Genomic DNA, 12500 nt, shown 5'->3' with positions numbered 1-12500 from the left:
TTCTCTCCCGTCCCCTTGTTATGCACGATCTTTGCGGAAATTACATTCTGTTCCTCAATAAACCTGGAACAACCAGTTATGGTCTTATATAGTTCTCTTTTTTCTTACGTATCAGCTAAGTTGCGGAATGCGCTACCTGATTTTATCCGTACCTATGAGTTTACTGGTTTTAAAAGAGAATCCAGAGCCGCATTTTGTACAGCGGCTTTTCTTTTTAATGAATATATCTTTAAATATTATGTATTTAGTAGGTATCTGTATATGATATGTATTTTAGCTGTAAATGTGATGTCTCGAAGATATTAGCTCCTGTAGTTATTCGGAAAAAGCTTATGACTGTATGTATGTTACCTTTAGCAGGGCGCATGCGCACACTTTGTAATTTGTGACTGCAGTGCTTACCATATGACAGATAAAATGATTCTCTCTTGAATATAAGCCATCTAATTCTTACGCTATATTGACAAGGGCGGTTTGGAGCTGTGAGTAGGCGTGGGATTTGTCACATATGGTTTAGGGGCCGACATATCTCTCCTCAATGCCGTACCGGGAGGCAAGGTCGGTAGCAGAAAGCAGTGAAGGGCCAACTGCGTCCAAAAGCGATCGCACGGGCCGAAATCCCGGGATGACTCGTTTGGTACGACGCTCCAGCGCCGGTGTCTGGAGGTACTGCGTTTTTCTCTCTTGTTCAAACATTCGGTCAGCGCATGCGAAAATGTTCTGGCTCTTCGATACCCTAGCCTACCAAAAAATATTAACATTTTTTTTTAATTTTTTTTCTTCACTAGCAATTGACATTTCAGTTGATTTTATAGGCATAAACGTAACGTAAGAAACGTGGGTGTCTGGTCTTGTCTCAGACAGAGGCGAGAGATGGTTTCATGCAGATTGGAACGCCTAAAATGCTCTGTTGTAAACATGGCGGTTCACGAGTGAAGTTGTCTCTCTAGCCTTTCTGTGGACGAATTCCAGGACCTACTGACACAATCTGGGCAAGTTTTGAAAGCCAAAACCTCCAATCGATGCGTTATTTTGCTGGTAGGACTGGGTGGGCCGACACTTATGAAAAAATCTATGAAACGAGAATCGGGAGTCTTCCCTTGTCATGGAATGGCAGAATTACCCAGAATTATTTTTGGGCATGAGCGAGGCAACTTAAGAAGCACGAGACTGGCCCTCATCGAATGGCTGAAGCGCGGCCAGAGGAAATGATTTCTAGCCACATACTCAGGAGTAGGCCTGGTGTGTGCTGTTAACTTAGATTTTGGATTTTTCAACAAGTTTTTATCATAGAAAAATTCGGGACAAAGTTGTGCTTTCATTTCGCTGTAATTCTCGTGTCAAAGAAACGGTATAACAATGTAAATAAGAGAATAACGATATTTATATTTGCAGATTACCTGTCCTCTTACTACCAAAGTCAAGCTCTACATCTCTACGCAATAAGCGCATTCAAAATTTCCTGGTATTACTTGATAAAAGTATGGTTTTTTTTTTTTTTTTTTATTTTAATTTATTGAAAAAAGGGTTTTCTGCTTATATGAAAAAATACGTTTCTCTCCCGTTCCCTTGTTATGCACGATCTTTGCGGAAATTACATTCTGTTCCTCAATAAACCTGGAACAACCAGTTATGGTCTTATATAGTTCTCTTTTTTCTTACGTATCAGCTAAGTTGCGGAATGCGCTACCTGATTTTATCCGTACCTATGAGTTTACTGGTTTTAAAAGAGAATCCAGAGCCGAATTTTGTACGGCGGCTTTTCTTTTTACGAATATATCTTTAAATATTATGTATTTAGTAGGTATCTGTATATGATATGTATTTTAGCTGTAAATGTGATGTCTCGAAGATATTAGCTCCTGTAGTTATTCGGAAAAAGCTTATGACTGTATGTATGTTACCTTTAGCAGGGCGCATGCGCACACTTTGTAATTTGTGACTGCAGTGCTTACCATATGACAGATAAAATGACTTTTCTCTTGAATATATAAGCCATCTAATTCTTACGCTATATTGACAAGGGCGGTTTGGAGCTGTGAGTAGGCGTGGGATTTGTCACATATGGTTTAGGGGCCGACATATCTCTCCCTCAATGCCGTACCGGGAGGCAAGGTCGGTAGCAGAAAGCAGTGAAGGGCCAACTGCGTCCAAAAGCGATCGCACGGGCCGAAATCCCGGGATGACTCGTTTGGTACGACGCTCCAGCGCCGGTGTCTGGAGGTACTGCGTTTTTCTCTCTTGTTCAAACATTCGGTCAGCGCAATATGCGAAAATTTTCTGGCTCTTCGATACCCTAGCCTACCAAAAAATGTTAACATGTTTTTTTAATTTTTTCTTCTTCACTAGCAATTGACATTTCAGTTGATTTTATAGGCATAAACGTAACGTAAGAAACGTGGGTGTCTGGTCTTGTCTCAGACAGAGGCGAGAGATGGTTTCATGCAGACTGGGACGCCTAAAATGCTCTGTTGTAAACATGGCGGTTCACGAGTGAAGTTGTCTCTCTAGCCTTTCTGTGGACGAATTCCAGGACCTACTGACACAATCTGGGCAAGTTTTGAAAGCTAAAACCTTCAATCGATGCGTTATTTTGCTGGTAGGACTGGGTGGCCCGACACTTATGAAAAAATCTATGAAATGAGAATCGGGAGTCTTCCCTTGTCATGGAATGGCAGAATTACCCAGAATTTTTTGGGCATGAGCGAGGCAACTTAAGAAGCACGAGACTGGCCCTCATCGAATGGCTGAAGCGCGGCCAGAGGAAATGATTCTAGCCACATACTCAGGAGTAGGCCTGGTGTGTGCTGTTAACTTAGATTTTGGATTTTTCAACAGGTTTTTATCATAGAAAATTCGGGACAAAGTTGTGCTTTCATTTCGCTGTAATTCTCGTGTCAAAGAAACGGTATAATAATGTAAATAAGAGAATAACGATATTTATATTTGCAGATTACCTGTCCTCTTACTACCAAAGTCAAGCTCTACATCTCTACGCAATAAGCGCATTCAAAATTCCTGGTATTACTTGATAAAAGTATGGTTTTTTTTTTTTGTTTTTATTTTAATTTTTTGAAAAAAGGGTTTTTCTGCTTATATGAAAAAATACGTTTCTCTCCCGTCCCTTTCTTATGCACGATCTTTGCGGAAATTACATTCTGTTCCTCAATAAACCTGGAACGACCAGTTATGGTCTTATATAGTTCTCTTTTTTCTTACGTATCAGCTAAGTTGCGGAATGCGCTACCGATTTTATCCGTACCTATGAGTTTACTGGTTTTCAAAGAGAATCCAGAGCCGCATTTTGTACAGCGGCTTTTCTTTTTAATGAATATATCTTTAAATATTATGTATTTAGTAGGTATCTGTATATGATATGTATTTTAGCTGTAAATGTGATGTCTCGAAGATATTAGCTCCTGTAGTTATTCGGAAAAAGCTTATGACTGTATGTATGTTACCTTTAGCAGGGCGCATGCGCACACTTTGTAATTTGTGACTGCAGTGCTTACCATATGACAGATAAAATGACTTCTCCCTTGAATATATAAGCCATCGAATGCGTACGCTATATTGACAAGGGCGGTTTGGAGCTGTGAGTAGGCGTGGGATTTTTCACATATGGATTAGGGGCCGACATATCACTCCCTCGATGCCGTACAGGGAGGCAAGGTCGGCAGGAGGGAGCAGTGAGGGGCCGACGGCGTCCAAAAGAGATCGCACGGGCCGAAATCCCGGGATGACTCGTTTGGTACGACGCTCCAGCGCCGGTGTCTTGAGGTACTGCGTTTTTCTCTCTTGTTCAAACATTCGGTCAGCGCAATATGCGAAAATTTTCTGGCTCTTCGATACCCTAGCCTACCAAAAAATGTTAACATGTTGTTTTTAATTTTTTTTCTTTACTAGCAATTGACATTTCAGTTGATTTTATAGGCATAAACGTAACGTAAGAAACGTGGGTGTCTGGTCTTGTCTCAGACAGAGGCGAGAGATGGTTTCATGCAGATTGGAACGCCGAAAATGCTCTGTTGTAAACATGGCGGTTCAAGAGTGTAGTTGTCTCTCTGGCATTTTTGTGTACGAATTACAGAACCTTCTGACACATTATTGGCTTGTTTTGTTATGTAAAACCTTAAATCGATGCGTTATTTTGCTGGTAGGACTGGGTGGCCCGACACTTATGAAAAATCTATGAAATGAGAATCGGGAGTCTTCCCTGTCATGGAATGGCAGAATTACCCAGAATTCTTTTGGGCATGAGCGAGGCAATTTAAGAAGCACGAGACTGGCCCTCATCGAATGGCTGAAGCGCGGCCAGAGGAAATGATTTCTAGCCACATACTCAGGAGTAGGCCTGGTGTGTGCTGTTAACTTAGATTTTGGATTTTTCAACAAGTTTTTATCATAGAAAATTCGGGACAAAGTTGTGCTTTCATTTCGCTGTAATTCTCGTGTCAAAGAAACGGTATAATAATGTAAATAAGAGAATAACGATATTATATTTGCAGATTACCTGTCCTCTTACTACCAAAGTCAAGCTCTACATCTCTACGCAATAAGCGCATTCAAAATTTCCTGGTATTACTTGATAAAAGTATGGTTTTTTTTTTTTTTTGTTTTATTTTAATTTTTTGAAAAAAGGGTTTTTCTGCTTATATGAAAAAATACGTTTCTCTCCCGTCCCCTTCTTATGCACGATCTTTGCGGAAATTACATTCTGTTCCTCAATAAACCTGGGAACAACCAGTTATGGTCTTATATAGTTCTCTTTTTTCTTACGTATCAGCTAAGTTGCGGAATGCGCTACCGATTTTATCCGTACCTATGAGTTTACTGGTTTTAAAAGAGAATCCAGAGCCGTATTTTGTACAGCGGCTTTTCTTTTTAATGAATATATCTTTAAATATTATGTATTTAGTAGGTATCTGTATATGATATGTATTTTAGCTGTAAATGTGATGTCTCGAAGATATTAGCTCCTGTAGTTATTCGGAAAAAGCTTATGACTGTATGCTTTGCTACCTTTAGGAGGGCGCAGTCGCATCCCTTGTAATGTGTGACTGCAGTGCTTACCATATGACAGATAAAATGACTTTTCTCTTGAATATATAAGCCATCTAATTCTTACGCTATATTGACAAGGGCGGTTTGGAGCTGTGAGTAGGCGTGGGATTTGTCACATATGGTTTAGGGGCCGACATATCTCTCCCTCAATGCCGTACCGGGAGGCAAGGTCGGTAGCAGAAAGCAGTGAAGGGCCAACTGCGTCCAAAAGCGATCGCACGGGCCGAAATCCCGGAATGACTCGTTTGGTACGACGCTCCAGCGCCGGTGTCTGGAGGTACTGCGTTTTTCTCTCTTGTTCAAACATTCGGTCAGCGCAATATGCGAAAATTTTCTGGCTCTTCGATACCCTAGCCTACCTAAAAATGTTAACATGTTGTTTTTGTTTTTGTTTTTTTTTCTTCACTAGCAATTGACATTTCAGTTGATTTTATAGGCATAAACGTAACGTAAGAAACGTGGGTGTCTGGTCTTGTCTCAGACAGAGGCGAGAGATGGTTTCATGCAGAGTGGGACGCCTAAAATGCTCTGTTGTAAACATGGCGGTTCACGAGTGAAGTTGGCAACATGAAAGCCCTCTAAACACACCCTATGTTTCGTCTTTACTGGCTTGTATCTCAGAAATGAACCCGGTGACCCCCATTTTTTATTGTAGAATAGTAATAGTAATCTGAGTTTTAAGAAATTCTTGGGAGACAATTCAGGGTTACCGTAAATTTTTCGAATTGGCTCCCAAGAATTGCACTGATATTTATGTTTGTGGCGTTGTCAGCGTTGGCGTCGCAACACGCGTGTATCTCTCAAGTCATCCCACCAATGTCAAATTCAAAAATTCAATGTTCCATATAAAACTTCGGTGTCGAATATGAAAATACGACGTCAAATTTTGGCGGACATATACAAAAAACAAAAAAATGTAGAACCCACTGAACTTTTTCTGCCTTCAAAGCCTGGATTTCCGGAACTTTCCAGCGTTTCGATTATGGCCACAGTGGGCACGAGAAATCTGGTTGACAGCAATTGAAAACCTGTTTCAACTACTTTCTGTTGCTAAAACAATCAGAGTACTCGTTAAGGCTAACAAGTTCCTGGAACCAATCGAATTGTTAGGGTCAAAATCTGACTCTGGGAATATGAAACGGCATCCCATTGGACCGGCCTTCTCAAAGAACTCAACGGCCTGTACCAGAGGTTTTTCCTCGCCTATTCCGTCGCTCTGAGAGAGAAAAACCTCTGGCAGCCAGGGTAACTTGCTCGGGACCGTACTGGGAAATATTGGGCCTCGGTTGTTTTTGTACGAACCTCTGCGCTTAGTCCGTAACGCCACAACTTCGGGCCAACATTCCCCACTACGTCCCTCGCGCTCGGTTAGTAAGAGGTTAATCTGGAGCGATCAAAAACTGACGAAAGTAAAGGAGGGCTTCGTCATAGCGTCATAAAGCAAAGAAAAACTACGTAAGCCGATTACATATTTTTATTTTTTTGTTCCTTGTCTCTGCGTTGTGAGAGATAAATTCCACGTCTCTTCATTTGGAAATTCCACATTATCATTTCCTTCAGTGGCACAGGAAGCACTCGATTCAGAAACCAATTCTGTGGGAAGGATAAGAGCGTAAAAAAAAAATTACTCACAAGGTTCAATCAATATTCCAGGAAAACCACGGGATACCCAAGTTCAAAAAGTTACCTGGCTAGGGTAGAAACACGGAAAAAATGCGAAGATAATTTTCTTCACCATGATCTAGTACTATGCCACGCATAATAGTTTACACGAAGTACTTACAGTTTTCGGAGCAAGGAGTTGTCATTTGACGGCATCTGGTTTTGATCTAACTATAGAAGACTATAGTGTCTTACTTCAAGCTAACTAACCAATAAACAAGACGTTTACGTTTTCTTGAAGTGATAGGACACCAAGAGAGTAACAGGATAAAATATTGATGCTTGTAAACCAAAAGATTTAGTTTCTCTGTAGTGCTCAGGCGTGAGCTACGGCTTTTCTGGATACCCTGAATCGTCGTTAATTGAAAAACAAAGAAAAAGAAATCCAGTGGAGATGTCGGCTAGATTATTATTCATTACTTAGGTTAGAGTGATGGCAATGATTCTCGTATGTTCTCTACTGATAAAAATGGTCACTCGTAAAGTGACCTCTCGATAGTTAGCGGAGCGACCCGTCTCGAAAAATATCGACATCTTTTAGTGTGAGTCTACCGCGAACGCTGTGAGCATTTGTATGGGCTTTGAGCGTATTAGACACCATATTCGCGCTTACTTTTAACGACGCCATTTTTGTTCAATGTTGGCTTTAACTCCGCGCATGCGCTATAAAAGATGAATCAGCCATAATCAGGCAACCCAATCAATACCCCAGAGCTCTTCTCTTTTGCGCATGACTGACGGAGAGAAGAGCTCTGGGGAACCCTGAAACAAAGTGTCTTCTTATTGGTTTTCGTGAAGAACAATGCAAAGCGTCTCTGATTGGTGCATTCATGTTAGCAAGAGGAGTGAGAATGGCATAAATGGAATTCAGGAATTCCTTTACCATTTTGCGAAAACTGTTCCGTTTCCAGGCCCTTTTTCACAAGATCGAGTAAATTATGCGGGATGGAATGCCTGGTAGTAAAATGGTAAGCGCCATTCCCATCCAGTTGGTCATTGAATTCACACCATAGGTCTGAGAAAATAATCACTCAAAGTGGGGATACCAGTTGTTTGCTCCCACTGTCATGATCAGTCATAAGATCCTCAGATTGATTATCTAGTTAACAGACCACAATTTACTCTCATTAGCCATTCATTTGTTTATTCATGTTCTTTTTAAATAGATATTTTCCTATTAACTACCGGTATTTGAAGTGCACATGCAAGCAAGAGATAAATAATGCAAAAACACTAGTGCTACATGGTATAATATTAACTATCTCTTTACAGGAATTTAAAAAAAAAATTTCAGTGTTATTTTCTTTTCTATAAGGATTTAACCTCACTGCTTTAAGTTCATTATGATAACTGAATACATTTTTTGGCATAGTTAAGAGCTGAAAGCTTAATCTGTGGTTTTAGGGCTGCTTACAGAAATTTAATACTTATTATTCTCTCAATTTTATGTGGATTGCAGGCTGAGAAAGTTACATGATGAAATTTATATCACGATTTATAAAGCATGAATTCTTCCAAAACCTAAATTTATTCATCAAACGTTTTTAAGTTTAAGATCCTCACCACATTCCGTTTTAGTAAAATTAGTTAAATTTTATTAATTAGTTCATTTTATTACCATTGCCTTGGAGGCGACGACATTAAATGAACAGACAGAAAAGGATTAAAAGAGCAAAATTGCAATTTCTGTAACCGGGCATTTTCATGCGGCCACGATTTAAATAGGTCTGTAAGGGCCGATTTACACGATACGATTTTGTAGCATGCGACAAGCTCACGACAGGCCTACGACATGAAATACGATTGTGGCAGCGTTTTAAAACATGTTTTAAGATTCAACGACATTTTTTGTGATGTACACACCAATCGTAAATCATGTCGTGGGCCTGTCGTAAGCCGTTGTCGCATGCGACAAAGTCGTACCGTGTAAATCGGCCCTAAATTAAAATATGTGTATACGTGGTAAAATACATTTTATAAATTTTATGTTTATGATTAAAAAAAAAAAGCGTTAGCCTTTAAAGAAGCAAATTAATATTTTCAATTAACGTTTACTGCAGCTGTGAAGTTTCAGTTCTCCCGTGACTAAAACAGTACAGTACTAAAGGACTGTAAAATTGTGGAATCAACGCTTTTTCGCGATCTCTTTTTGTTCCCTGTTTCTGCGATTATAGAGCGCAACCCTGCGTCGTTCAGTGAAGAAATTCCACTCCATTATTTTGCGCAACCATACCGGCAGCAAGTGTAAATGAATCAACTTCTGTAGGATAGATTACAGTGGAAAAGAGGATTAGAGGCACTGAAGCACATTTATGGTGTTGCACATAGAAAGTGTTACAAAATAATACAAAATATTAAACCTTGAGGGTTTAGGTTATGTGTTAGTTTATGGTTATGGTTTTATGGTTGTTTATGTATTGTTTTAGCTTCATTTATTTAAAGTGTAGTTAACAACAAATAAAAATTCATTTATTCATTCATTCATTACCTAACTAATTGATACAAAACAAGACAAACATTAAACCCTGACAGTTAGGTTGTGTTTCAGTTTTATGTTTATCTTATTAAAATTGAGGAGAAATGAACCAGACACTTTTTTGAGAATGGAAGGGTTAATTTAATTTTTTAACTGAGTAAATAATTTTTTTTCAACGTCTATTCTTCCAGGAACTTTCTTACAAATCCTTACAGGAGTGCAGGAGTGCATTTTTTCAATCCATGAGACGAAGGCCAGTGGTTTAAGAAGCGATAAAATACGACCTACAAGTTTATTCTAGCTGCTCAGCTAGCTCAGACACTTAACTGATTAGAATGTAATGAGAAGCGCTAGATTTCTATCCCATATGAACCATGTGAGCGTTAGCCCTACTGATGGAAATGGGCCCACGCAAGGACAGAGAAAAACTCTGACCAGTGCTACACGGCCAACGTTTGTAAAAACGTAATCCTTCCTTGTACTTGTACATGTTCATTGCCGTGACTTTAACATCTTCAGTTCCCACGGCCTGCTCCCGTCTGACCTTGTAGCTCAGTCGGTAGAGCAGCAGAGATCTAACCTGAAGGTCGTGGGTTCAATCCCCACCCTGGTCAGAGTTTTTCTCTGTCCTTGTGTGGCCCCATTTCCATCAGTAAGTAGGGCTAACGCTCACATGGTTCATATGGGGTACGAAACTAGCACTTCTCATTACACGCTAATCAGTAGTCTGTTGAAATATAAAGTGCTACACGGCAAACGTTTGTAAAAACGTAATCCTTCCTTAGCTCAGACACTACCTAGTTAAACCTAAACTACAAGAATAGTAAAGAGGTTGCCCATTTTTTAAAAATCTGTCTTCTTTAATATGTATAAAAAAACCGACATCTGATTTTCATCTGCTTTCATTTCCTTCTCAGCACATCACACTAACTAAAAATTATAATAATTACTATTATCAGAATCTCATGTCCTTGAAACGCTTAACTCTGCTTCAGAAATTTTTTTTAGTTAAAAAATTTCCTTATTCTGATGGAACGTAGCTCATGCATTTTCCCGCGTGTGCAGCTTCGATCTTATTTTGTCCATACACGACTCTGAACCTTTTATGGTAGCTGGTCTTCTTATCAGAAGAGTTATAGCTACTATACTGTATCAGATAACAGCAATGTTATGGTACCACATGAAACACCAATCATTGCCAATTGTTACCATGGCAACATGAAAGCTCTCCAAAAATACCCTATATTTCCTCTTAACTTGCTTATATCTCAAAAATGAACTCAGTGACTCCCATTTTTAACTGTAGAATAGTAATTAGCAATCTGGGAGCTGATTCAGAGCTACCTTAAATTTTTCGAAAATCGTTGACCGTTGGAGCGGGGAGTTGAGATAGGATGACAAAAATCTCCAGATTTTAGATCTCCAAAGGTTGGCATCTCTGCACATGCTACAGTGACTGACGGCAAGGCCAATAGGGCAAACCTCACAAAAGGATGAACAGCCACAATCCAAAAAGGAATGCAGTGTACTTTTTTTTAATGTGATATATAAGAGATAATTTATAAACACTGACAATGACTGAACCACCATCCGTAATCAACCCATTTTTGTCTGTTATAATCCCACATCATTTAAATATCTAAGTCCAGAAATTGATTTATAATTTGATAGAAAAGTAATAAACAAGTAAACAATTTGTCAAAATCTTTGGTTGTGAGGTGTATTGGGATTCCAATAGCCACGCTTGTGGTTCCACCATACTAAAAATCATTTCTTGCGAAACAGATGAAAAGTTGGCTGTTGCTTTGTATCTCCTCATATCAAATCAAGCAATTGTATTAAATTTCCAAACGTTTTCAGCACTGTTTTCAGTGACTGCAGTTTATTCGAAATCCCAGGCCTACATTAATTAAAGCAGTTTTTGAATGTAAATCATGTAAATTTGTACAGCCGCCCACTCTCCGCAAAAAAAAAAAAATCGGAGAGTGGGTGGTTGTACACAGGCTACAAAATTTGATGATCGTGAAAAATAATATTCAATTATCATTTCATGATTTTTTTTGCATGCTATGCTTGTGCTTTCATTCAAGGGCCATTTCTTTTGTCACAGAATCTGTACAATGGTACTTATAAAATTGTTACATGGAAAAGTTACATCAAGGTGCAAGGTGTAAGCCAGTTCTAATTTAAGCATTGCAATATTGCAGTGAAAAATGACAAAAAAATAGCACTGAAAAAGCATACGTATCAACCCATTGACCCCTGGGAGTGAGACGTAATGCCACACGATTTTACACATAAACTAGGGATACCCTAGGGTACTTGAGGAGTCAATGGGTTAGGAGCGGACTACATTGTACAAGTTGTTTCTTAATATTGTAAACTTCCTGCGACATAAAATCTCCTTTGTAACAGAACCTTTAAAAATCCTACCACATTCTCGGGGTAAGGAGCAGCACACTTATCTTTTTTTTTTCCAGGGAGGGGTTGCACCTCCTGCACATTTTTCAAGAATCTAGTATCACTATTTGAAATAATTTTCTTAAGGACACAAACAATGTTTTGCTGGTTCTTACAATTTAATTTGACTTTTTTTCCTTCTACCTTTCTTGTTGTACAGGATGTGAGAAAAATAAAATTAGCAAACGTTACATGAAAACATCCATGTAAAAAGTTTCACGTGATTGAAGGATAATGAATTATTGTTTTGCCAAGTGACTAGTCTCCCCAAAATATTAAATGTGTGGTCCATAACCAGAAGTACAATGTAAAAAGCATGCATGCATTTGAATTCACACATTCACAAGTGCAGCCAATTTAGCTGTGCTGCGCACACACTGTATGTATCAGGCTTACATTTATTTAAATTGGCATCATTGGCCTGTTTGATTCAATGTGTACACTGTATGTTGCAACTTAAGGACGGTGCCTACCAATTAAAGATATTTTTGCCCCGGTGTGTGATCATGCAGAAACTCTAGATCTTAACAAGTGTCATTGAAATCCAAAAAGAAAATTGGGGGTAACCACGCATTTTTCAAAGATACTTCATGAATAATATTTGTAAAAAGCTTTAAAATACAAAGCAATGTATGGTGTTCTTTAGAACTCAAATTGAAGCTCAATTATCTCTGAAAAATGCATGGTTACCCCTAATTTTCTTTTTGGATACCAAGGGTACTTACTAAGATCTACTTTCTCCGAATAATTATAGTTTTAAACCGCGCAAAAATGTCCCTGTTTTAGTAAGCATCACCGATAGGAAATGCGAGTGTGTTGAGATGCCCAGAACGTATGC

General features: G+C 39.0%; 1 protein-coding gene across 2 annotated transcripts in view; it reads right to left on the bottom strand.

Moving 5' to 3' along the window:
- Nucleotides 1-6523: 6523 nt before the first annotated feature.
- The window catches only part of LOC138022358 (very-long-chain 3-oxoacyl-CoA reductase-B-like), a 29981-nt gene continuing 24004 nt past the window's right edge, over nucleotides 6524-12500 (bottom strand). Inside the window, exon 11 of one of the 2 annotated variants that reach the window (XM_068869469.1) lies at nucleotides 6524-6657. In XM_068869469.1, coding sequence (XP_068725570.1) covers nucleotides 6529-6657 — 129 coding nt within the window. In that variant the 3' untranslated portion in view covers nucleotides 6524-6528. Of the gene's footprint in view, nucleotides 6658-11762 lie in introns of those variants that run through there. The other variant, XM_068869470.1, reaches the window with a different exon arrangement.

This window comes from Montipora capricornis, chromosome 10 (assembly GCF_036669925.1).
Source record: "Montipora capricornis isolate CH-2021 chromosome 10, ASM3666992v2, whole genome shotgun sequence".
NCBI lineage: Eukaryota > Metazoa > Cnidaria > Anthozoa > Scleractinia > Acroporidae > Montipora > Montipora capricornis.
This window is presented reverse-complemented; position numbering and strand designations above follow the sequence as displayed.